This window comes from Bos mutus, chromosome 13 (genome assembly GCF_027580195.1).
Source record: "Bos mutus isolate GX-2022 chromosome 13, NWIPB_WYAK_1.1, whole genome shotgun sequence".
Classification (NCBI taxonomy): domain Eukaryota; kingdom Metazoa; phylum Chordata; class Mammalia; order Artiodactyla; family Bovidae; genus Bos; species Bos mutus.
In genome coordinates this window covers 57,624,799-57,651,187 of record NC_091629.1, presented here as the reverse complement: position 1 = coordinate 57,651,187, position 26,389 = coordinate 57,624,799, and the positions used below count along the sequence as shown (strand labels likewise).

The following is a 26,389-nucleotide window of genomic DNA, read 5'->3' as shown; positions in this document are numbered from 1 at the left end:
GGCCTGGCCCAGGGACCATTTCAAATCGGGAAGCTGCACCCCCCTTTTCTCCCTGCCTCTTAAGCGGGCCTGACTCTTCGCCTAATTTTAGGCAGGCTCGGTGGTAACATCTGGTCACAAGTGACTTTCCCTTCTCGAGGTCCTCATAGAAGGCAAGTATCTTGATTTCCTCATGAAAACATTGGAGCATAAACATTACAGCAGCATCAACCAACAGCCTGGGAGGGCACCCTGAGGCCTTTCTCCAGGAGTGGAGTTGCCACGCAGCCCCTTAACCAGCCAGCCCAGAGCAAAGAAGCAGCTGGTGCTTCCAGAGTGTTCCGCCCTGCAGGCTGCTCAAGCCAGGCGTCCAGAACCCCCAGGCACGTCCCACGTGTGGCACTCCAGTGCCCTGTGGTAACTGTCAGCACCCCGAAGCACCGTCGGCAGGTGGCCTGGCTCAGTCCCTGGCACCTCTGCTGTCAGGTGCACAGTTGGCAGGCGCTCTGTGTACATAACCACACGTCTAGGCTTCTGTTCCCTACAGCCAGAGCCCCACCAACCAAGGCTACCCTCTGCCCTGCCCACCTCCCTCTGACACAAGGCCTCCTGAGAGACAAGGTGAAGTTTGCAGCACTTTTAATACATAAAGCAACAGGCAAGAGGTTGGCCGGGTGACCAGCCTTCCACTCCACAAAAAGCCCAAGTACAGATACACCCCAATTGGGAAGTCGCGGCTCACAGGGCCTTAGAGACAAGAGCAGGAAACGCTGTTTCTCGGCCAAGGGAGTGAGGATTCCATTTTCTGGGGATGAAAAGATACGATGTTTGTAAAACAAGCACGGCAGTCTTAAAGGATGCAGACTAGCCCAAGCACCACCAGGCGGGCCCCAGGACAAGGCCAGCCTGTTCTGAGCTGGGCCCCACGGTGGGCAGCCAGTGAGAGAACCACCCCTCCACTGGGCACCAGAGTCCACACCAGTTCCCATCACAGTCTGTCCTCCTCGCCTCTCATCCTCACCACGTCCCCTGAACGCCTCCTCGGGTTATCTCCGAGATAAGCCAGTGACACCACAGGGTTCTCAGGGAGTCTGCATGTCCCTGCCCTGTTCCTTAGAGCTTCTGGGCTCAGCTCACCCTTCTCCCGCCCCCTCCCACCCACCTGGTCTCAGCACAGGTTCACTCCTTGCATGTGCTCCGTGGCCTGGTGGGCCTGCAGCACTGCCAGAGCCTCTTCGACCTGTAGGGTACATGGCGGGGTGGGGGTGGGGGTGGGGGTTAGTGCAGCAGCCCCAGCAGGGTCCTGAGACAGCCTCTCCTCCCCCGCCTCCAGCCCCCACCTCCCCAGCATTGCTGCAGAGCTGCCATCTGACTGCTCACCAGCTCTCATGACAGAAACCCCCCACGGCCACCTTCTACCCTAGCCAGAGAGCGGGGGGGAGTCCTTCCCCTAGGCTGGGTCAGAACACAGCTTCCTGTTACACAGTCCTGCCTGCGGAGCTGCAGAGAATGGGAGGGGCTGAAGCCGCAGGCCCTTTACCAGGCTCTCCCCAACCCCCACCTCCAGCAGATAATTAGCAAGAAAACCCACCTCCTCTGTCCCAGCAGCAGACACCTGGCTCCGTAACCCTCCTCCACCCTCAGGCCTCCCCACTGCCCCCAGGCTCCAGCCCACCTTGGCGTTGAGGGACTCTGGGGACTCCAGCATGAGCAGCAGCTCCGAGTTGTCAATCTCCAGCAGCATGCCCGTGATCTTGCCGGCCAAGTGGGCGTGGACGTTGTAGACAAGGGGGAAGAGACGCTCACCTGTATAGAACAGCCTCTGAGGCTTAGGCACAGACCTGGTGGAAAGCCGGGCATCCCCGGGGCAGGGGGCGGGAGGGGGGCGGTGTATATCGTGGAACTGAACAGAGAGGCATTTCAGGTTTCCGCCCCAGGACGGCTTCCTCCAGGTGTGTCACTGAACCTTCTTAGGAGCCTCTTCCCCAAGTGTAAAGTGAGCACAGCAAGCCCCACCTTGGAGGCTGGTTTGAAGAATCAAATTTGACATTATACGTTATACTGCATAGGTGATCTGGCACAGCCTTGATTGCAGTTTAAAGACTACTCTTGCTGGATTTCCCTTGCACTCCAGTGGTTAAGACTCTGTGCTTCCAATGCAGGGGGCAGGGTTTGATCCCTGCTCGGGGCACTAAGATCTCACATGCCTCATGGTATGGCAGGGAAAAAAACCAAACTATTCTTGTTCATTGGGCAAGAAGTCATTTGAAGGATCACATGGAATTCTAGACAGGATACAATAATGTGGAACTTGATTTTTTGGAGGGATGGTGGAGCCAAACACACAAGATAAATTCACCTTCCACCAGCGGGCACTTCCAGGGACGGGGCCTCGTGCTGGTGGCGATGCGTGGAGGGTGTAGCCAGGACAGGGCGCTAGGTGCCATTAGTGGGGGCGGGAGGGCTTCTCCCACGAGGAGAGTGAAGGAGTCTCCAGGGCACTGCCCACAGAGCCTTCCCCCTCCATGAAGCCCATTTACAGTTTTTCTTTGAGGGGTGGGTAGGAAAGTGACAGAAGCCCCAGTGAGCTGGGTAAACGATGGGGTGACGGCATTGGGGGCCTTCAGAGAAGAGCCTGGAGGTCTTGGTGAAGAGAGCCTGGAGACCATGGCGAGCTCGTTCATTCATTCATTCTTTTAATTAACCCTAACCCTAACCCTTCAGCAGGGCCTGCCAGACACCGGGAAGGAGATGCGTGCGCAGGAGTTCAGGTGTGGGGGACCGTGTATTTCCCCAGTGCATGTTTATATCCTGCCTCCCAGCAGTGGGCGCTGGGTGACTGATGAAACGTGGTGACAGCCTCTTCCCGTCAGGAGGGGTGTGTGGAACCACAGCACCCACCCTACAGGCATCTGCTGGCAGAAACCCAAGACCCTACCCTCCTGCTCCTCCTCCTACCCCCTCGAGCTCCCCTCACCCATCTCCCCACATCTGGGGTTTCTCCCAGCCGGAGTCAAAGTCACTGAACAGCGAGGCTGGAAGAAATCTCGGACTGCCTGGTCTGACCAGTGTTTGAAGATGAACAGGAGCCTGGGAAGTAGAGGCACTTTGGACAAGGTCACCCAGCAGGTGGGTCAGCTTGAGGCTGGGGACCTGGTCTCCACATCTGACCTCCAGCTGGTGAGTCAGCTGGTGGCGCACCCCACTCCTGCTCCAGGGTAGGGGAAACAGCCACTCACCGATCATCTGCTTCTGCTCGTGCAGCGGTGCTGCAGCCAGCATGGACGCGGTCAGGGGCTCCTGTCCGGGGACGTGCACAGCGGGCTCCTGGACCTGCACATGGCACGAGGACACATCCCTTAACCACACAGGTGGGCAAAGCTACCCCCAGCGGGTGAGCACAGGCCTCCAAGGAAGTCTCTGGAGGAGGGGGAGCAGGGGGCAAGATACAGACAATCGGGGGCAGGGGGCGGGCACGGTGGACTAGAAGACAAAGTGACGTTCTAATACAGATGTGTTCTGTGGTGCCAGGAACCGATGCATGTGGCCAAGTGAAGCTACGTACTACTGACCACTGGTGCCAGACAGGCACTTTTTAATCAGGTAGCTTTATGGCTTCGTCCCCAGCATGATTTCTGACCCATTCTTGGTGGGCTTTCCCTGGTAAAGAATCTGACTGCAATGTGGGAGACCTGGGTTTGATCTGTGGGTCAGGAAGATCCCCAGGAGAAAAGGGAAACCCACTCCAGTATTCTTGCCTGGAGAATTCCATGGACAGAGGACCTTGGGGAATATAGTCCATGTCACTGCAAAGAGTCAGACTCAACTTTCACTTTTCACATCTTGGTAACTTTAAAATAGTTTTGCTCTCTAAAGCCTACTTTTGTTCATTCTGCAGGAAATAGTTTGAAGTATATACACAGAAATTCTAGACAGGATATGAAAATGCTGACTTGGAGACTTTTTTAGGGGGCAGGGAGATAAACACACAGTCTTTTAATTACAGAAGATGTTCTCAGTTCCGTTCTGCAGACTGATCACATTCTCGCTGCTCACCACGTAAATACTAAGGAAACCCAAGTTAATTCTGGTAATAACCCAGGCAAAGCAGCTTGTGATGAACAAACAAAATGTGATCCTAGCCTTTTTTCCCTTTCTGTTAGTAAGGGTGGGATGCGGGGGGTGGGGAGGGAGGGCGGAATATCTCTTCTGATGGTACACATTAATAAATGAAACTTTACAAGCCAAGAAAAGAAAGAAAACCAAGGCCCAGAGACCAGCAACGCCTTAGAGGAGGTTCTGAGCCAGGCACCCCTGGAGCCCAAACTAAGAGGGCAGCTGGGCCAGCCTCACCCTGTCAGTGCGGTGTGCTGGCGTGGAGTATGTGTGTGTCAGGAGAGGCCTGCTAGGGGTAGAGCATCCCGTCATACTGGGTCCTGTGGTCTGGGTACCAATGTTGGCTGGAAGAAATAAGTAGGGATGATAAGGCCCAACAGCAACTCAAAAGCCTAACAGCTCAAAACCAGCATTCACACTGAATTCCCTAAACGGCGTAAAGGGTCAACACACAGATGTGCAAACATCTGCCAGGTGAAGGAACAGATGCTGGCCTTATAGCCAGCACCTATGCCCCTGTTCACAGCTGCTGAGGTACTTAAGATTCAGATCTGATGCTGAGCCCCTGCAGATATGACTGCATTCACTCACATAACACAGCAGGCATACTGTTTTCACCGGGATTTTAGGGAAGAGGATACAAGGTACAGCAGCAAGCAAGATCAGAGTGAGTCAGCCCCAGAACTAGGTCTGTAGGACCCCGAAGCCCATGCTGACTACCACTGACTACTGTGCAAGGTCTCCAGTGCCAGCACTGCCCTCCAAGGGGGCCAGCGGCAGGGTCACCGTGGAGGCCGGTTCTGACTCCCCACCAGCATCAACCCCAGCAGCAAGCCCTTGCCCCCCCACCTGCCCTCCATTCGGTTCCTCTTGGCCCTGCCCACACTCACCCACTCGCTGGGTGTGGGGCACCAGGTGTGGCACGTGGGTGGAGACCTGCCTGGAGCTTCCAACGGGGGTCAAGGGGCGCCGAGACATGGCTGCTGGCCGGACCACCGAGGCCCCGGGTGGGTAAGCGGCTTGTGGCACGGGGAACATGGAGAAAGTTTAGTGGAGGGGGGAAATCAGAGGGACATACTGCACCCTGACAGTTCCAAGGTGAGGAAGCGGGTGGCAAGGTGAACATGAATGGCAGACAGAGGAGGGAGGGAATTCACCAGAGACGCAGACCTCCAGGGGAGGGGGATGGAAATCTGCAATTACAAAGCCAACCCGACTTCTGTCTACCCGGGACCCCAAGAGGCATAGGTATCAGGACCACACACCCTGGCCCCCCAAAGTCAGCTTCAGGTCAGGGTGAACTTCCCTCTGAAGAGAGGGACCATCCTCAACAGTACTGCCAGTGGAGTTTCGTTTTCTCAGCTTTGCAGGAATTTTCACCACCACCAGTCCAGAGAGCCTTTGGAGCTCACTGAAGGTAACAGCTCCTGTGTGCATGTCTTCTACATGCACACAGCCCTGTCCTTGGTGTTTTACACTCATCTCACTCAGGCTCATGTTCACAAGAGGAAACCGAGGCTCAGAGGGGAGACGTCACCCACCCAAATGATTAGGAAGCAGCAGAGCCAGGCTTGACCCCCAAGTCCACATCTTTAACACATGCTGCTCCCCCGGGGGTGGGGCACGAGGGGGAGGGGCTGGGTCACTCACATGACGGTCTGGGTGGCTGGGCCGTCCACCTGGGGGCAGGCTGGATGGGTGGGCCAGAGCCATAGTAGGGAGCCTGAGCTGGAGGCTGTGTAGGAGAGAAAGACCTAGAGTGAAGGGGGGTGGCAGCAGCAGGGGGCGCAGGGGGAGAGGTGAGCAACTGCATCCCTCAAGGACACCACTGCAGGAATGCCAGTCTGCCCTTCAGGGGACCGGTCAGCAAATACCCAGAAAGTTGGGGTGAAGGCTCCTGCTTCCCATCTCAGGAGGTCCGTTAGCCCTGAGCCCTTCAGGGCAAGATCTCAGGCTCACTCCTTGCTCTGCTGATCAGTGGTACTAGCCCAGTGACCTGGATAAAATGGTGACACATCCCACTGTCCCTCATGCCAGCTTAAGTAACCACAAAGGGGAAGGAATGTTCCCATTCTCTGAGCCATTCATCTTCCTACAGACATCTTCCCACCCCTCCAGGTTACACAAGCTCCTTCCCCAAACAAGACCCCTCAGGATATCAGGAGAGATGTTAGCAGACAGCCCTCAAAAATGACCACCTCAGTTGGGAGAATCTAAATCCTGCCAGTTTGGGAAAGTCACGGTGCCTGCTGGCATAGTAGGGTAGAAGAAGGTACACGGTAAAGAAATCTAGGCTTGTCTGGCTTAATGCAATCTTTTCCCAATGTATTGGGTTGGCCAAAAAGTTTGTTCAGGTTTTTCCATCACAGAGCATGGAAAAACCCTAATGAACTTTTTGGCCAACCCAGTATTTGACCACAGAGTGTCTTTCTCTGCACTATATTCACAAATCTCTCCTAGATCAGGAAGCACTGTTGGACACACTATTACCCCTTTCAGAGATGGGGTGACCACGGCCACCTGCTGAGTGAGTTTCCAGCAGAAGCACCCTGGGAATCCCTCTCTGCCTGCAAATCTGGGATCTGCCTGCTCTCCCTGGCCATCCCGGAAGGGGGGTGGGCAGGCAGTCACCTGGGGCACAGCGGGCAGGAAGTAGCTGGCAGGCTGCTGGAAGGAGCCCAGGATGGGGCCGCCCAGGGCCCGCATGGTGGAGAGGCGCTGCATGTACTGGTTGGTCAGGATGGCCTTCCGCTCTTCCTTGCGCTGGGCCAGCGCCACGTACAGTGGCTTGGTGCCCACGATGCGCCCGTTCATCTCTGTCACGGCCTTGGTCGCCTCTTCTGGAGAGGAAAAACACACAAAGCCAAACCCTTTGCTGTGGCCACCCTCTGTCATCACCTAAAAGCAAGACAAGACAAGGGCTGCTGGGGGTGAAGAAGGAAGAATCCTGGGGTCAAGCTCCCCTCCCTCCCCTGGGGAGGAGGCTGCCCTGGTGCAGAGGGCACCCAGAAGTTGCAATTGATGGAGGTCCTCTCACCCTTAAATTTACTGAGGCCCACCGCATGCCAGATGCTTGACAGGCCTTCTCATTTGACAGGCAGAGCCACCTGAGCGGGGAGGCATGGCCACTCCCACTTTACAGGTGATGGAAGTGAGGCTCAGAATGACTTGTCCAAGACCAGCTCACCTGCTACCTGGGGGCTGATCCTCAGTTACTAGACCATTCCCCAGAGTTAGTGAGAATAGGTGCATTTCAGAGTTCATTTTGACCTCTAAATTTCCCTCCTAAAGATTTTCCTGGGACTTTCCTGGTGGTCCAGTGGGTAAAGAATCCACCACACAATGCAGGTGATGTGGGTTCAATCCCTGGTCAGGGAACTAAGATTCTCACATGCCTCAGAGGTACTAAGCCCATGAGCTGCAACCACAGAAGCCACAACTAGAGAGCCCACGCTCTGCAACTAAGACCCGAAACAGTCAAATAAATAAATAAATATTTTTAAAAAGATTTTCTTAAGTAGTGATGGAAAGCTGCTTTAAATTGTTACTATTTCTGCCTTCATCAGCAAGGCTATAATGAAGTGGTTCAATAGTTTGGGACAGGTTAAAATTTAGGGGCAGGGTTCCTCAGCCAGGCTACTATCTTAAACCTTTTGGTGGGCGTCACTATGATGAAAAATCTGTATTTCAACTACTCCCTGGGTTTCATTAAACTACCCATATAGTTCTTTAGTTCATTTGTGAATTATGGACAAAGTAAGATGCTCTTAAGAGCTGTAGTTTCTAGAGACTCCATTAAAGGGATTTGTATTGAACACGAAAATAATTTGAATTGTATTTTTGGTGCTTTATCATGTTGATTTTCTTTGCAATAGAAACAAAAACCTATTATGAAAAAAAAAAAAAGAATAACTTGTCCACGGTCACCCAGCCAGCGGGTCACACATTAGCCACAACTCAAACCCAATGCACAGTGCTGGAAAACCTCCACTGCCTTGGCAAGGCATGAGCCAAGTTCTTTGGAAATCTCAGGAAGAGGTTCTTGGTCTTTTTTTTCAAACTATTAAAGTAACCTTTCTGGGACTTCCCTGCTGGTTCACTGGCTAAGACTCTGTGCTCCCAATTCTAGGGGCCCAGGTTCAATCCCTAGTCAGGGAACTAGATCCTGAATGCCACAACTAAGACCTTGAGCAGTCAAATAAATACATATTTAAAAAGAAAGAAGAAGCCACTTTTCCAACCTGGTTCATATCAGTCGTAAAGGTGATATTTAAAAAAAAAAAACTTTTCTATTGTGGAAGGACTTCAGATTTATAGAAAAGCTGCAAAAACAGTACAGACTTACATACATACCTTTCACCTAGCTTGACAAATGTACCATGCTAACATGGGGACAAAACTACAATATCAACTGATTGGGACAATACTATGAATTATTATCTACAATGCTATTAACTGAACCACAGATTTCATTCAGATTTCACTGGCCTTTCTAACATTTCTCTCTCCCAAGATTCAATCCATATTGCATTTATGATTCCTGATTTTTTTTTTTTTGAGGGTTGAGACACTGGCCCGACTCCTTGAGGACCTGAGCTGAGAACATTGTAAATCTGCTCTATTAGAGCCCACACCCTAACATCAGTGACTTTCAACTGCACTTTGCTACCCATTCATACAAGGCCTTGACCTGAGCGTTCACAGATCCCCTCAGAAAGATCACTGGATAGAAATCTAGGGGTCTGTGAACTTCGATGGGGAAAAAAATGGTGTATTTTCACATTAGCATTTCCTTCTATTCTGAATATAGGCAAAGAAAAAATAAAGTAGCATTAGCTGTGCAGACTTCGTCAAGAGGAATATTTTCCTATCACTTTAATTATTGCTGACCTTGCTCTTTTAGGCTCATTGCCAGTTCACGAGTCTTACAATTGTTTTTCTTTTGGCCATGCCACGTGGCTTGTGGGAATCTTGGCTCCCCGACCAGTGATTGAACCTGGGCACTCAGCAGTGACAGCGCAGAGTCCTAACCACTGGACAGCCAAGGAATTTCCCCAGATCTTAGTTGGTTTTTTTTAGATCTTATAGCTTGAGGCATTACTAAAGAAGTACCTACTGCTGTCACCTTAGTATTTTAACAAATATATTTCAATACAGCTGTTTTTTGTAATCCTATGAATTTTCTTTCATGCATTTAAAAATATCTTCAGAAGGGGTCCATAAGCTTTATCAGACAGCCAAATTTTCTTGGCACAAAAATAGTGTTTTAACAAGTTAATAAGAACTCCTATTAGGTAGTTTTAAAAAGAGAGAAAATTATATGATGAATACTTATGCAGAGCTCTATCACCTCATTTTCAAGCACTATTTTATAAAATAGAAAATAAATTTTATAAGTCTATGTAAGATTATATAAAATTCCCATTTTATAACAAGATAATCACCCCAGGGTGCCTCATCTCTAAGCAACCCAGATTTTAACAATTCCCTTCAATTCAAGAGTTCCTCAAGGAGGTCAGTGAGCCTCCTGAAGTTATATGCAAGATGTGTAAACAATTAGGTCATGATTTCACTACCTATGGAGGGCAGGTGCTCTACCTGCAGGCCTTTTAGTTCTTAGGACACCTCTCAAAGTAGGTAGTATGACCCCCGTATTTTACAGATGAGTAAGTAAACCAAATGGCTTCCTCCAGGCTCTATAACTAGTTAATGCTAGGACTGGGATTTAGACCTAGTTCTGATTAACTTTAAAATCCCAGCTTCCAACCACAATACTATATAAAGTATGCATTTGCCATGAAAGAGGGACCAGAGCTTTATACAAATCAAATTTATCAGCTTACCAATTGTTCAATTGAATCAGAGTTACTGGTGTTTAATTCACATGTCCCATAGCTTTCTATCACTTTTTTTTTTTTTTGAGAAAAGGTCCTTAACTCAAAAACTGTTAGAACCTTGTCCCCAAATACCAGGCTCCCTGAAGAACATTTAACATTTAAAAAGGGTTCAACAGGCAAAAGAACTTCTAGACCACTTCCTAAGAACCCAACTATCACACTACATGTGCAGGTCCCAAGGCCCTCACCCACACTGATCTCTTTGGAAAGTTCTTCATTCCCACCTGCAGCTCCCTACCTCTTCACAGCCAAGGCAAATGCTGCTGCCACTGCCACTTCTTACAGGAAGTCCTCCTTCCTGTTCTGTTAAGCTACCACAACTCTGACTCCTATACTGACCTCACCCCCACCACACAGTATAGTTGACTTGAGTTAGTGATGCATCTGACTTCCCCACAAGACTATAAGCTACTCAAGAGCAAGGACTACATCTGACTTATTCCTGTGTGCTCCCCACAGGGCCTGGCAAAACAGCAGGTGCTCAAGTATGGAATGAATGATCACTGTGTCTTTCTTTTTAAAAATAATCTGGGGAGGGACTTCCCTGGTGATCTAGTGGTTAAGAATCCACCTTGCAATGCCAGTGACACAGGTTCGATTCTTGGTCAGGGATCTAAGATTCTACATTCCTTGGGGTAACGAAGCCTGCCAACTGCACAACTGAGCCTGCATGCCATAACTACAGAATCTGTGCACCACAAAGACCCACATGCCACAACTAAGATTTGAGACAGCCAAATAAATATTTTTTAAAATCTGGGGAGCTTTTAAAATTAAGATGCCCAGAGATCTACATTCAGGTTCTCTAACTTGGGTGTCTACATTAGAGTTCTCCAGGGGATTTTAATGAGAAGCCAGGGTTCAGAACCATCCAGGGAGCCCATCACCCTCATCTTACAGAAGAGGCTAGAAAGACACCTGCTCAAGGTCACAGAGCCAACATCACATCTCTGATGCTAAGAGAGCTGAGCACACAGCAGGTGCTCAATAAATAATGAGCAAAGAATGATGTAAGCCAACTCTTTCATTTTCCGTATGGGTAAACTGAGGCCCAGAAAGAGGTTATATCACCGGCCAGGGCCAGACAACAGAAGTCAATGGAAATTCTGAGGCATAAATTTCTGGTATCTGGCATACAGTAGGCACTCAATAAATGCTTGTTGAATGAACCTAGGTTACAGTGAACCCCAATAAGTCCAGCTGTGTGAGTGGGACTACATTTCTACCCTCTTCCCCTCCAGTCCAGATAAGATGCAGATAAACAAGCTTCAGTGGGGTCAGACCCAGTTCCCACTCCAAAAGGAGCGGCATAGCACCACCAGCTCCCTGAAAGCCACAAGGCAGGGCCAGTGAAGATGGGAGGGAAGGCTACGGGTCCTCTGTGGGAGCCCCGGGCCCTGACCTTGGCACTGGTGATCACTCCATAGGGAGAGAACTCTTTCCTCAGTTTCTCATCATCTATGGAGTCATCCAGGTTCTTCACATACAAGTTCACGCCCTAGAAGGAAAAGGATACCTGCTAGACACGCCTCTTCCCCTCCAAGTCCCAGAATGCCTTGGGATGGAAGGAGGGGCTTATAGGGCTCCACCTACCAAGCCTCCAGTTCCCAGCAGGCCAGCGCCCCGGGCACCCCACCTATCACTCAGCCAGCCCAGCACCTAGAAGCTGCAACCCCTTCCCCCTCACCCCATCCCCAAAGCCAAGTTTCCGGAAGTGGGACTGCTGGGGGTGGGAGCCAGATTCCGGGCGGCACACACACTGTCACATCGAAGCAGCTGCCCTAGGAAGCCTGACCCTCACCTGGTAACGGGTCAGCCGGTCCTGCTTCATCTGCTCGAACCTGCGCTTCAGCTCATTCTGCCGCTCCACCCGCTTCTGGGCCCGGCCCACGTAGAGCAGCCGCCCGCTCACCTCCCTCCCGTTCATGTTCACCACAGCCTGTGCAGAGAAGAGGCAGCCAGTTACCTCATTGGTAACCACTCTCATGAGCCCTTGGCCTTAACCTGGCCTCCAGTCCCATCTCCTGGGTCCAGGGGGCGCCACCTGCAAGCCAGGCCAGCCTCGTTAGCTGAGAGTAACTGGTACCAGGCAGGATCAAGGCCATTTAAAATGAATCCATTTTTTTAAAAAGCATGGGACAAAATTTCAGAGTAAACTGTAGATATTTTTTTTAATTGCTTTGAGCTTTACTTTGAAAAGTGAAATTTTAATTTGCAACGTTTCCCATACTCAATATTTAGCTTCCAAGTATAACTACACACTGATCACTTGAACAAAGCAACAAGCATCATTCTTTCAAAATGGTGTGATACCATCATCCACAGCCTTCATGTTGGGGTTTCACAGCAAAGAGAACCCTTTTTGCTAACTATGAAGGCTTTAGATTAGAAGCATTGACTTCTTAACCCTTGTTGATTTTTCTTCAGTTAACTGACCTAAGCCTGCCAGATCCCAAACTGTCAGTAGTTTTGATTCCATGAAATCCTATACCTTCTGTAAGAGGTACAATGTCTTTCTGCAACCCATTCATAATGAACTGAGTCTGCATTAATTCATCTGCAAAAATCTGCAAAAGGCAGACCCATATGTGTATTGACTCAAAGATGTGGATTAGACACTGGTGTTAGGGAGGAGAAATGTTTGGAAGGAACTGAATATTTAAGTGGTCAGTTCATTAGTAAATACTTTCACATGATGATGACTTGCTTCTCTACCTAAACATGCAGATGAAGGTAAATATATGTAAAAACACTGGGCCCCCAAGAACTGACTGTCTACATTAGTCTCAGGTCATTATCTAAGACCTTGGAGACCACTGTTCCCCCTGCCAGCTTCATCCATCTACTCCAACTTATCATTTTATAGTTGGGACAATCAAAGTCTACATAAAGGACGGGACTTGTTCAAGGGCACACAAAAACTTAGTTTTCAAAGGAGCCCTTTACTTAAGGACAAAACTTCATAGAAAGAATTGGTTCTAACTCCAATGATCTGTCTTCTTAGCTACAACTTACTGGATCCTGATAATTACAGTAGAGCATATGAAAAACCAGGCAGCGCCTGGCCCGTGGTTCATGCTCAGTGAGAAGCAGCTGCTCTCAAGATGGGCCCAGGATCCCACCATAGGCTGAGCTCTTCCATGACCAGTGAGCTAATGGGGCAGCAGCCATGGAACCAGCTTCACGGTGGGAGGCAAAATAGGACATTAACCCTTTGTTACTCATAGTATGACCTTGAACCTTTCCCTAGGTCAGGATATATGTACCTAGTACCTACCAGCGATACTAGAGATTTAACAGTGACACAAGACCCAGTCCCTGCCCTCAGTTCTATCGAAGGAGAATCTGTGCTAAAGATGGAGACAGACAGGAGGGACACCTCATCAGAAGCATTGAGGACAGGAGAGGTGGCTTCCTGAGGAGGGAAAAGTATAAGCTGAGACCTGTCAATAATCTATAGTTATACTGTCCAACATGGCAGTCACTTGTCACATGCAGCGCCTGAATACTTGAAATAAGGCATCTGAACTGACATGTGCTAAAGGCACCAGATTTCAAAGAATTGGTACAGAAAAGGCAATGTAAAAATCTCAGTGTTATCAATACAAATTTTGTATCACAATCCATTGTATCACTGTTATACCACATTGAAGTGATCATTTGAATAACAAAATATATCATTAAAATTACAGGAGTGTCTTTATCCTTGCTAGCGTGGCTGTTGGACAGTTTTGAACTGCACACATGGCCCATGTTATATTTCCAGTGGACAGCACTGGTCTAAAGAATACAGGAGGGGAAGTTTTGAGAAAACTTTGCAAAGGCTTGGAAGCAAGGAATAACATGGCACTGCCCCTCCCTGGCCTCAATCCCACCATCAAGTCAAGAAGAGGGTAATGGCTGGGACTTCCCTGGTGATCCAGTGGTTAAGACTCAGTGCTTCCACTGCAGGGAGTGAGGGTTAGATCCCTGATCAGGGAACTAAGATCCCACATGCCATGTGCAGGGCCAAAACAATGGCTGTCTCAAAGGCCCCTACTAGCTCCTGTGTAGTAAGATTCTGTGAAAAGCCAGCCAACCTCAGGGTATGGAAGCAACCAGAGGAGGTAGAAGGTATCTGCCTTCACCACAGGCATGAAGGGCCCTGGCTCCTGTGGACCCAATCTGGGAAGGGACTTTTTCCTCCATGGGCAGCTGGAGCCCTCTGCTCCTAATCTCCCTTGTTCCCAGGCCTGGCTCCGCACCTCCTCCATGAAACAGGGCCATGGGGATGCTCCTACCTTCTGGGCTTCCTCATGCTTCTCGAAGTTGACAAAGCCAAAGCCGCGGGAGTGGCCGCTGACATCCCTCATCACCTTGACACTCAGCATCTTCCCTGGGAAGGGCAACTCGGCTCAAAGGGGTGTCAAGGAAGCCTCGAGATGTCCCCCACCGTCCCCCAAAGCCTTCTGGAAGCCCCAGGGGGCCCTCCCCACAGCCTGATCTGGGAGTAGAAGTGATCCTCAACTCCCTTGGGAAATGCGCCCACCAAACTGGGAGAAGAGGTCCTGCAGGCGCTGCTCATCCACGTCCACGTGGAGGTTCTTCACGTAGATGTTGGTGAACTCCATGGCCCGAGCACCCAGCTCCACCTCCCGCTCCCGTCGGGACTTGAAGTGGCCAACGAAGCTGTGGACATACCGACAGGGTAGGCAGCTGCCTACGGCTGCCATCAACCACCCCCATTCCTGCTCCAGCCCGCCCAGCAGGCCTGGGTCACTTGAATCAATTGCCGCCGGCCTTAGGGCCTCTGTACTCCTCATCTGGGGACTGGGCAGGACAATACTCCAAGACCCAACTACCTCCAACAGCCAAGACTCTATGTCCCAGAGTAAGGTTCAGATGACTTTCCTCTTGTGACAAGTGCACTGGATGTCCTATTGCACATGAGGCAGCTGAGTGCCCAAGACACAAGAGCACAAAGTTGGGAGTCACACAGAAAAGGGCTTGAGTCCTCACTTGGTAGTTGCCAAGCTGTGTGACCCCCGGCAAGTTACTAACCTCTCTGAGCCTCAATGGTCATTCCAATAAACTGGGGATCAAACTCACATCACAGGGATTTGCTTATTCATTTAACATGTATTGGGTGTGCTGGTTGTGAGAGAACCAGATGCAATTTATCCCAGTGTCACTGGGGCAGGTGGCAGAGTGGGGGTGGGGGGCCCTGAAATAATTTAAATGTAATATGAAGCTTAAAAATTGTAATTTCCAAGTCCACATAAACATAAAATCTAAGAAACTATCCTAGATTAAGGAAAACAAATAAAGGATAAAAAAACTTGAGGTACCTATAAGATATTTAGCACAAGATGTTACAGCTGGCAACAAAAATTGAAGGAAACGGAGTAACAGGAAAACAGGCAAACTGAACCTGCCAAAAATAGAAACACGCTTCTGGAGATTCAGGAAAAGCCCACCAAAGTTCAGGTTTACTGAGAGAGAAACTCTGGACAAAATGACCCTGGGCATTTCCCAGCTCAAAGTCTCATCCACTGCTCAGCCTCAGGCTTAGGGCTGGGCCATCTGATGAGCAGAACCAGAATTAGGGGGGAATTCCCTTGTGGTCAAGTGGCTAAGACACCACACTCCCAATGCAAGGGGCTGGGTTTGATCCCTGGTCAGGGAACTAGATCCCATATGCTGCAACTAAGACTCGGCGCAGCCAAAAAAAAAAAACCAGAACTAAGTGAGAATTACCAGAGCAGATTCTTTCCAGCACCTGTGACTCAATTTTCCATCTGTAAAGTGGGAAAGACGCCAAACTTAAAGGTATGAAAGTGGCAGGCTAAGCGTATGCCAACCTTCCTTCCTGTCTCCAAATCCCAGGACGCAGAAGGTTTAATAAAGTGCACAGCCATACTGAGAAGGCTGGAAAACAGAAACAGACCACTGAGTCCATGGATGACTTGGCCATTAGCTGGAATCTCCAAAGCATCTCCTCATTTACTATTCAGAATCACCCTCCAACACATGTCAGCAGCCCCATGTTTTACTTGAGGAAAGTGAGTCCCCAGGAGATTGAGCAGCTCATGTGAGGTACCACTGCCAGTAAGACCGCAGCTGCTCCGTGTCCAGTGTCCGTTAGCTGGCAGCAGTAGGACTGGTCCCAGGCTGGTGGTACCATGATTCTGCTCCTTTAGCCCTGACCCCTCGCCCCCCACCTCCTCACTCACACTTTGCGGTCATTCAGCAGCATTCCGTTCATGGTGCTGATGGCATTCTGCGCAGCCTCGTGGGTCTCAAAATGCACAAAGCCAAAGCCGCGGGAGCCGTGCTCATCACACACCACCTGCACCACAGGGAAACAGGACACAGAGCATCCAGCAGGAGGTTCCCATAGAAAAGAATGACAATCGTGATAAATGACTAATATCTGAGTGCTGGCTCCCTGCCTGTCAAGACAACCCTATGTCACGCAACAGCCCTATTTTACAGATGGGAAATGAAAGCTCAGAGAGGTCAATGTGTTTGCTTAAGATCACACAGTAAAGACGGACAGAATCCTCAGATTGAACACAGGTCTTGTCTATACCACAGACCAGCTTTCAATGATCTTCCTAACGCGATGGATAAAAGGATTAGATTCAAGTCACTTGCCCTCCCTTGCTGCATCGTGAAACAACCCAAGTGTCCATCAAGAGGAGACTGGCGTCCCAAATGCTGCTTGTGTGAAATTAACTTCTTTCATCCCTGTTATAACACTATGAGGTAGAAGTTATTAACCCCTATTATAGATAAATGAAATGAAACAGAGGCTTCATAACTTGCTCCAGGTTGTACAGCTAGTGAATACCAAAACTGAGACTTGAACCACCTCACTTCACTGTCGCTGGCATATAGTAAAATAATAATGATACACTGTTTCTAATATTTATACATTTAATTTGTACATTTTATTAATGCTGATCTGTTTTAAATAAACTATTTATTGGCAGACCAAAAAAAAAGAGAGACAGAAGAGAGAAGACTGGTTAAGTAAATAACACATCTTGGTCTGCTGTATGCATAGTTGAAGAGATTTCATGGCTGGCAGAGTTACCTGTAAGGTATATTGTTACCTGCGGGGAAAAAACTGAGTCCACTTGGATTCAAGTGGGCATCTACACATTTGAGAACATTTTTTTTTGGCATTTTTTATAACATTTAAGTTTCTGCTAACACAAGAAATACATATGTAGTGGAAACCATTTGAACAGTGAGAGAGACAAAGAGAGAGAGAAAGAATGGAAAAGTGACAGAGAGGGGAAAGATAAAAGAAGGAAGGAAAGAAAGGAGGGAAAGTGTGGGATGGCTATATTTTTATTTTTATATAATTTTTAAAGGTTACTTTCCATTTACAGTGATTACAAAATATTGGTTATATTCTGTGTGTTATACAATACACCCCTGAGCAAGCCTACACCCAATACTTTGTACCTCCCACCGCCCCCCACCTCTATTCTGTCCCTCCTCCTCTCCCCACTGGCAAGCACTAGTTTGTTCTGTATATCTGTGAGGCTGCTTCTTTTTTTTAATTATATTCACTCATCTGTTGTATTTTTTAGATTCCACATATAAACGATATCATACAGTATTTGTTTTTTCCTGACTTATTTCACTTGGAATAATGCCTTCCACATCTATCCACATTCCTGCAAAGTGGCAAAATTTCATTCTTTTTTATGGCTGAGTAGTATTCCATTGCATATATAAACCACATCATCTTTATCCATTCATCTGTTGATGGACACTTAGGTTGCTTCCATACCTTGGCAAAGAAATTTTTAAACAGACACACAAAACTGTTAAGAATTACTATTTTGGGGAACTAGAGTTGAAAGTGATGGAATCTTTTTTCTTTCTTTCCACATTGTTTACACTGTAGCAATTAATGGGACTCCCCTGGTGGTCCAGTGGCTAAGACGCTATGCTCCCAGTGCAGGGGGCCTGGGTTCGATCCCTGGTCAAGGAACTAGATCCTATCCATATGCCACAACTAAGAGTTCATATGCTTCAACAAAAATTGCAGCCAAATAAATATTTTCAAAAAACATTTACCAATTAGTTATTTCAACAGCAGACTTGTTTCAAATATTGAAAAGATCCACAAACATCCTACTCCCATTCTGTAAGGCTCCCCTCTCAAGTTAGGAGAGACCTCAAGAACAGGAAAGATCTTGGGTTCAGAGAGTCCCCCTTCCTCTGGCTGAATTTGCACTAAGACCCCTAGTGACTGTGTCATGGGGTCCCTGGCTCCCCTCACTGAGGGGACTGCCCCCACTCAGCGAAGTGACACTTTTCTACCTCGACCACCATCCCAGTTTCCCAACCCAGTTTCTTTCTGGGCTGACCTGTGTGACACTTTTTCTAAAATGTAACTGTGACCATGTCTCTCTGGGAATAACCCCCAGCAGCTCCTACAATCCACAGAACTACACCAACCTGACAACTGAGGCTCTCCAATTGGCGCTGCACAAGTCCTGCTTCCAAATCCATAACCAACACACACCCCTCCAAGCCCCAAGTAGGGCCCCTCCACGTTCAACTCAAGCCCAGCTCTGCCATTCATATTTAATCACACTGACTGAGCCCCACTCCGAGCCAAACACCTGCTAAGGGCATCCCATACTGATATATTTGTCATAAGAACCCTCCCAGGCAATTCTTATCCTCTGAGTCTCAAATGCCTGATTGGAGAAAATGGGAATAAATGACTTCTCCAAGGTCAGCCAGCCAGCAGAAATAATTATTTGATTCTTGTAGATGCTTAATGGGCTTCCCCATTGGCTTAGCGGTAAAGAGCCTGCCTGCAATGCAGAAGAGCCTAGTTCAATCCCTGGTTGGGAAGATCTCCTGGAGGAGGGCATAGCAACCCACTCCAGTATTCTTGCCTGGGAAATCCTATGGAAAGAGGAGCCTGGTGGGCTACAGTCCATGGGGTTGCAAAGAGTTGGACACAAAAGAGCAAGTAACACTTTGACATATGCTTAATGGGAAGTCCACTACTCTTTCAAGGGCTACCTGTGTTGTGAAAATTACCTGAGTTAACACTGGGTGGCCAAAAATTTCATTCAAGGGGATCTGTAAGATGTTATGGAAATGCACAAATGAAACTTTTGGCCAACCAATACATTCACCACCACCCTAACGAGGTAGATTTTGTCATTGTCCCCTTTTAGAGGAAACTGAGGTATGGAGAGCTTAAACAACCAGCCCAAGGCCATACAGCCAGAAAGTGGAAGAGGCAGGATCTGAACCCAGGACTCTTGGTCCCAAAGTCCAAGGTCTAACCAACTATGTTACATTGCCTCTCTGCTTGGTAGGCTTGGCTGACGTCTGCACTTGGGGATCCTGGCTCCAGATCAAGGGGAGTCCCACCATGCCTCACAAACCTTTCCTCAGCCATTCAGGGCACTATCCTTCCTGGGCCTTTGTCTCCCTGGATCCCAATGCATCTCCCTCAGAGCTCAATTTCCTGCTGTTGCTAAAAGTCTCACCATTTCCTCCCAACAGGCTGAGAGCATGCAAGACAGAGTTCTAACTCAGAGGGTGCCATCACTCCCAATCTCTCTCCTGCCCTCGCCATCTCCACAGAAGGCTGGATATGCCAAGGTCTTGGGTAGGGTAACTGACCAGCCATCCTCATAAAATATGAAGGCAAACACTCAGGCTAATGGACCACATTGAATGCTTTGTACCTAACCAGGCCCCCAACAGGGCTTTGTTAGGCCTGCAAAGACTTGCCCAAGTCACACAGAGCTTTCGTTCCAATCCTCAGTGACCCAAAGGGAGCCTCAAGCCCTCAATGATGAGGACAGACATACTCATCCCTGTTAAGTTAGCTTCAACTAAGCTGGCAAACCCACTGCTTCAGATTCTGGCTTAGCCACTTACTTCCCACACCCGTAACATATAACTGGGAATAAGTGATCCCAATTCTGAGCCTCTCTGCCCTCCACGGTAACTCAGAGATCCTCCTATTTACATCTTAAGAGGCCACTGTAGGAAATTCAATGAGGACATATATGCAGAAGATCTGCACACGCAAAGTACTGGGAAAATCTGCTATTCTTATTGTAGGAACTTAGCACACAGTTACGACTTCCCCTTCCACTGATCCTCAGAGGTAGGAAACAGCTCTTTCCATCATGGAGCGCCTTTAGCAGCTAATGCACCTCCTCCAGTCTGTGTGCCCCTCTGAGTCACGAGAATACCCCCTCACTCACAGAAAGAGGGTAAGTCCTCACTTGAGAACTTCAGGACTGTGCCTGTCACACAGTAGGAGTCAAGGAAGAGTTCTAACACACAGGGGCGCCATCACTCCCCCTTCCCCCGGCCACCTCCCCAGAAGGCTGGACATACCAAAGGCTGCAAGGTAACTGACCAACCATCCTCATAAAATCAGAGGGCAAAAACACCCAGGGTTAGGCCTGTCAGGACAGACTAGCCAGCTGTATGGCCCCCTGACCCTCAACTATAAGTCAGAGAAATGCCCACATTCCTTTCCAAATGATAATACAGCCATTAGTTCAACAAATATTTATTGAGCACCTACTATGTTTCCATATCTCATTTAGGGACTGGGAGACAGTGGTGAACAAGATCCCTATTCTTAGGAAATTTCCATTCCATCATAAGAGAAATGCTACTAACATGCTGTCCACTGCCATCATGGCCCCGATTAAGGGCCTTCTTGCATCTACCTGTTCTGTCCTGTGATGTCTCCTGCCCTCTCATTCTGAATTTGGGTTGTTCTCATGACTTACTTTGGCCAGTAGAACGCAATGAAATGACAGTGCTAGTTCTAAGTCTAGGTCTCAAGAGGCCTGGCGAGCTTCCGCTCTCCACCTGCTGAGACCCTACTACTGCCATGAGAACAACCTGAGCGAGCCTGCTGGAGGATGAAAGCCCACAGGAAGGAAAGCCAGGACAGTCCAACTGACAACCACTCACTCCCCAGAAGCAGAGCCATCCAGCTCTCAGTGGGCACATAAAGGATCCAGCTAAGAGCAGAAGAACTGCCCAGCTGAACTCAGCCCAAACCACTAATGGCAGAATTATGAGCAAAATAAATGGTTGCTATTGACACCTGCTATATTGAGGTGGTTATTCGGCAATAGTTAGCCAATCCATAGGTGACCACTAAATAGTTCTGTGAAGATAAAACTGAGAACGACTATCATTCAGGTGCTAGCTGAACCTGGAACTTTACTGATAAGACCTTGTAAAGTGTAAAGTGAGGTGCTGCTTGCTAATCCTCTCCCATCATTCAGGTGTCTAACCCAGAACCACCTGCCCCCCCGCTGCAACAGGCACACCCACCTTACAAGACAGGATGTTCCCAAAGGTGGAGAAGGTGTCGTACAAGGCCTTGTTATCAATGGAGTCCTCCAGGTTCTTGATGAAGATGTTGCCCACACCTGACTTACGAAGTCCTGGGTCTCGCTGGGACCACATGATGCGGATGGGCTGGCCTTTGATCACCTCAAAGTTCATGGTGTCCAGTGCCCGCTCCGCTGGACAGGAGGAGAGAAAGGAGCTAATTAAGGGCATTTTCTTTCCCTGAGCCCTCAACAACTTAATTGGGAGCTGAGCCGATCAATAAATGAGCCACTGGCTGGGTCTCACTCGAGATAAGAGCTTGAAGGCTCAAGAAGAATAAATAGAATTCATGTGTGTGGCTTCCAGGTAGGCTCTCCTTCAACTCTTTTATCATAGTGAAATGAGCATGAGTTTCTACCCCCATTTTATAAAAAGACAAACTGAGGCTCAGAAGGGGAAATGATCAAAAGGGTCCCTATGACAAGGGTGGCAGGAGTTTGAGGAAAGTGAAGCTCAGAGGTGCTGGCCAGCAAAGTTGAGATTTGATCCCAAAGAGGATGGCTTTCGGGAAAGTGAACATCACATCTCTGAGTCCATTTCTACACTTGGAAAGAAGTGGTGATGATTATACTACTCAAGGACTTCCCTGGTGGCTCAGTGGGTAAAGAATCCACTGCAATACAGGGGACTCAGGTTCATTCCCTGGGTTGGAAAGATGCCCTGGAGAAGAGCATGGCAACTCTCTCCAGTATTCTTGCCTGGAGAACTCCATGGACAGAGCCCGGTGGGCTACAGCCCACAGGGTCATAAAGAATCGGACACAACTGATTGACTAACACACTTTCTACATCTAACAAAGGGAGAGAATATCACCCACCTCCAGCTTGTCAGACAGACTGAAAATTAAATAAGGTGTGGGACTACCCTGGTGGTCAAGTGACTAAGACTCCATGTTCCCAAATGCAGGGGGCCCGAGTTCCACCCCTGGTCAGGGAACTAGATCCCACATGCTGCAATTAAGAGTTTGCATGCTGCAACTAAGAGATCCCGCATGTTGCAATAAAGACCAGGTGCAGCCAAATAAATAAAATCAATCATTTTTTTTCCAGTGTTAAAAATTAAATAACCTGTGCAAAGCGCCTTGTGCCTAGCTCAAATAGGTATGTGGTAAACAGTAGTATGTCTAAGCACAACAGCATATGCCCATCGTCCTGCCAGGTGGCGTGTTGTCCCCAGCTACAGGGACACTTCAGGTTTCAGAGGCATGGAGGGGAACTGAGGAATACTCAGTGGACAAGTTTGGAGAAGTCTGGGTTTTCCATCTAGTCCTGCCATAAACAGCCAGGAGTAAACTCCTTCTCCTGTCTGGAGCTCAATTTCCCATTCTATTAAATCAGGTTGTACAGGACTTGGCGGAAGACAGCAAGAGGCAGTGGCTGGGTGAAGCAGAGCAGAGGGGAAATCTCCCTGGAATCCAACTCAGTCACCTGCTGGGAAACCAGCCAAACCTCCCCAGCAAACTCCCAGAGGCGGGAACCTCCCCAGCCTCCCAGGAGCCTCAGAGTAAAGGCGCCCCCTTGTGGACTTGGCTGGGGCAGGCCTCTTCTGGTTACGTCTCCAGAGTCTCACATCTCCTAGAGTTACCTTACACCTGCTATAGTTACCAGGATTTTTCTTAGATTAGCACTTACCGAGGGCTTACAATGTACCACATGACACTGGAACTACTTCCTAGACACAATCCCCATTCCCTCCATGCTCCTCGGGAACAAGCCTTAGTTCCATTTTACAGAAAAAGAGGAGCCAAGTGTGACGACTTGCTCAAGCTCACACTCTCATGGCAGAGCTCCAACAAAACCCAGCGCTCTTAATTTTTCTCCTCTCGGCTCTGAACAGAAGTCAAGACATACCCAGCTGGCAAGCTCTGATCGATCCTATCAGTTCTGAGAAATGGGCTGTGGACTCCAGAGGGGAGGCAGCTTTTTGGGGTTCCCCAAAGTGGAGGCGCCTGATGCAGACAGACCTCGAGATCTGCTGTCAGAAAAGGCCGCAGACCGAGGCCGAGCACTCCTGGCTGCCCCACGCACCATCACCTGTGCCTTCCGGGGCATCTTCCTCACTGGCTGGTGTGCATTGCTTTTCTCCCAATCACTCTACAAGGCAGGTGACACTCCCATTTTGCAGACAGGTAACTGAACCTCAGAATGACTCATTTGCTCAAGGTCGCGCCGTTGCTGGCCTTCCAATCCCAGGTCTGGCTGACCCCAAAGCCCTTGGCTGTTTTCACTCAGCAGCATCACCTCTCTTCCGGAAGACGGAGCACCAGTGAAACAGTCAGTTCAGTTCAGTTGCTCAGTCGTGTCCCACTCTTTGCGACCCCATGAATTGCAGCACGCCAGGCCTCCCTGTCCATCACCAACTCCCGGAGTTCACCCAGACTCACGTCCATCGAGTTGATGCCATCCAGCCATCTCATCCTCTGTCGTCCCCTTCTCCTCCTGCCCCCAATCCCTCCCAGCATCAGAGTCCTTTCCAGTGAGTCAACTCTTCGCATGAGGTGGCCAAAGTACTGGAGTTTCAGCTTTACCATCATTCCTTCCAAAGAAATCCCAGGGCTGATCTCCGGGCACACTAATTGCTAGGTCCTATCTCAGGGCCCTTCTCCTGCAACTCTGGATCTTAGTTTTCCTGGCTGCAAAATGGAAGGTGCGGGAGTAGCCAGAGATGAAAGAGCGCCGGTGGCTGGGATACAGTCTGTCTGTCCATCACCACCACCCCACCCCCCCGCACCCGCGGCTCCACCTCTCCCTCGGGGGCTCACCGTCCGCGGGCTGCTGGAAGTTGATGTAGGCGTAACCCAACGAGCGGCGCGTGGCCACGTCGCGGCACACGCGGATGGACAGGATGGGGCCAGCGGGCGAGAACTTCTCGTAGAGCATGGCCTCGGTCACGTCCGGGTGCAGATCGCCCACGTAGAGCGAGGCGAGCGGGTAGCCCGGGCCGCTGGCGTTCATGTTGGGCGCGCGGCCCCGCGCTCGGCGCCCGCGTGTGCTCACCCGGGTGGGACGCGGCAGCGGGGGCGCGCGGGGCGGCGGCGCTCTTCCCACCCATGTCCGCCCCCGGCCTTGACCGCCCCCGCCGTCCCGAGCCAATCGCCAGCGCGCTCGGGTCCCGCCCCCGCAGCTGGGATTCCCCCCCTCAGCCTTCTAGAAGCCCCAGGTGGCGGGCATCTCGGCCCCCGCGACGGGAAGCGGGGAGAGCCCTCACCTGGCCCCGGGTAGGGCTCCGGGCCGGCGCCAGCGGCGCGGAGAGGGCGGCACTCTACGGCAAGACACCTGGGTTTTGATCCCCATCACGTCTTTGTCCTTCTTCACCCGTTTCCTCTCTCTGAAATTTAGAGGATTCCCTCTACACAAGGATGAAAGGCGACCGCGTGCTCTGTGCGTTTTACACACAAACGGGAGAATTCCCTGCAGGATGCCGTTTCAAAATGTGGACCTATCCTCCTGAAAGCAGGCTTTCTCTCATCAAGACAGCCTGGGTTTAGTCTCAGCCATCTGGAACCCTCTTGGTGATTTGCTTTTGCGCCCGCACCCCACGGCACAGGATGGGGATCTTAGTTCCCTGGCCAGGTATCAAACCCATGCCGGGTGCACTGGAGCACAGGGAGTTCTTAACTACTGGACGGCCAGGGAAACCCTCCCCCACCCCCGACCCCGGCTTGGTGATTTGGGACTGAAGGCTCCATGTGAGAATTCCGGAACACTCTTAAGGTCCTTCTTTACCAGAGTTGTTCTGCCAAGAGCCTTTCGTGGGACATTCCCTGATCATCTCTCAGCGAAACCAACCCACCTGTGCTCCACCCCGAAGGTTCACGAAGTCCAGCCTCTGTGGAAACTGTAAGGACCTGACAGAACAAGGTCATGGTGGTGGTCCCAAACTAAGCACCAAGACCCTTCTGTCAGCCTTCGTTTGCAGTCCCAATCTGTGGTGTGGAATCCTTTTTGAAAATATTGGTCCAACCTACCTTGAAATGATACTTCCCCTGAGCCTCTCCTGTTTCCTGCTTCAGTAAAACAGGTGGGTTCCCACTGACCTTTGGTTGGGTGTGACAAGTGAAACAGCTTGAGAACCAGGGGCAGGAGTGCGTCTTGGCTGCCCCACCTACACTACCAAGCATCAACCAGTTCTAACTTGGGCTTAAATTATCTTCCTGTCTTGACCCCTCCTCCATCCTTGTGGGAATGTGGATGTTTTCATCTTTTTGGCTGCATGCCCGTGGCTTGCAGGATGTTAGTTTCCTGATCAGGAAGCAAACCTAGGTGCAGTGAGTGAAAACGCCCAGTCCTAACCATTGGACTGCCAGGAATTCCCAATGTGGATGTTCTGAGACTGGGGCAAACCCCATGAGGAAACTCAATGCTGCAGGCTATCTTACATAATGTTAGGGCAGATAACAGAGCCTGTACAAACTTGGAGGTGACTAGGACTTCTGCTACCATCTTGTTTGGTTACATCTCAGGGTTTTAAAACAAGTAAGTGGTGGTGGTGTATGAGTAGGATGCAAAGTAATAATCCGTATCACCAAATCATTGAAGCCACAGATGAGGATCTAACACCTTGATGGTTTGTTGTGGAAGGTGGACAGGCTCTGTGTTCATTCAAGGCAATTTGTTCCCAACACTTCTGGCTCGAAAGGATGAAATGAAGCTGCTGCCTCCTTTTAAAGAGTGAAAAGTGAGAGTCGCTCACTCGTGTCCAACTCTTTGCAACCCCAGGGACTATACAGTCCGTGGAATTCTCCAGGCCACAATACTGGAGTGGGTAGCCTTTCCCTTCTCCAGGGGATCTTCCCAACCCAGGGATCGAACCCAGGTCTCCCGCATTGCAGGTGGATTCTTTACCAGCTGAGCCACCAGGGAACCCCAAGAACACTGGAGTGGGTAGCCTATCCCTTCTCTGGCAGATCTTCCTGACCCAGGAATTGAACCGGGGTCTCCAGCATTGCAGGCACTCTTTACCAACTGGGCTGTCTGGCTCGAAAGGATGAAATGAAG

General features: G+C 49.7%; 1 protein-coding gene across 3 annotated transcripts; it reads right to left on the bottom strand.

The window, feature by feature from the left end:
- Positions 1-615: 615 nt before the first annotated feature.
- PABPC1L (poly(A) binding protein cytoplasmic 1 like) lies at positions 616-25,703 on the bottom strand. Of its 3 annotated transcripts, XM_070382127.1 has the most exons (15): positions 24,154-25,702; positions 21,333-21,526; positions 16,205-16,320; positions 14,521-14,660; positions 14,273-14,367; positions 11,794-11,931; positions 11,395-11,490; positions 6,727-6,993; positions 5,746-5,830; positions 4,986-5,114; positions 4,333-4,439; positions 3,219-3,312; positions 1,655-1,785; positions 1,142-1,219; positions 616-784 (listed from the first exon to the last, which is right to left on the bottom strand). In XM_070382127.1, exons 1-14 carry the CDS (start codon positions 24,344-24,346, stop codon positions 1,148-1,150), a joined length of 1,857 nt encoding a protein of 618 aa, XP_070238228.1. In that variant the 5' UTR covers positions 24,347-25,702; the 3' UTR covers positions 616-784; positions 1,142-1,147. The 3 variants fall into 3 exon arrangements, with proteins under 3 accessions (XP_070238228.1, XP_070238229.1, XP_070238230.1); XM_070382128.1 differs by lacking the exons at positions 616-784; positions 1,142-1,219; positions 1,655-1,785; ... (2 more) ...; positions 4,986-5,114; positions 5,746-5,830 and having other exon boundaries at positions 6,783-6,935; positions 24,154-25,703; XM_070382129.1 differs by lacking the exons at positions 616-784; positions 1,142-1,219; positions 1,655-1,785; ... (3 more) ...; positions 5,746-5,830; positions 11,395-11,490 and having other exon boundaries at positions 6,783-6,935; positions 24,154-25,703.
- Positions 25,704-26,389: the final 686 nt, after the last annotated feature.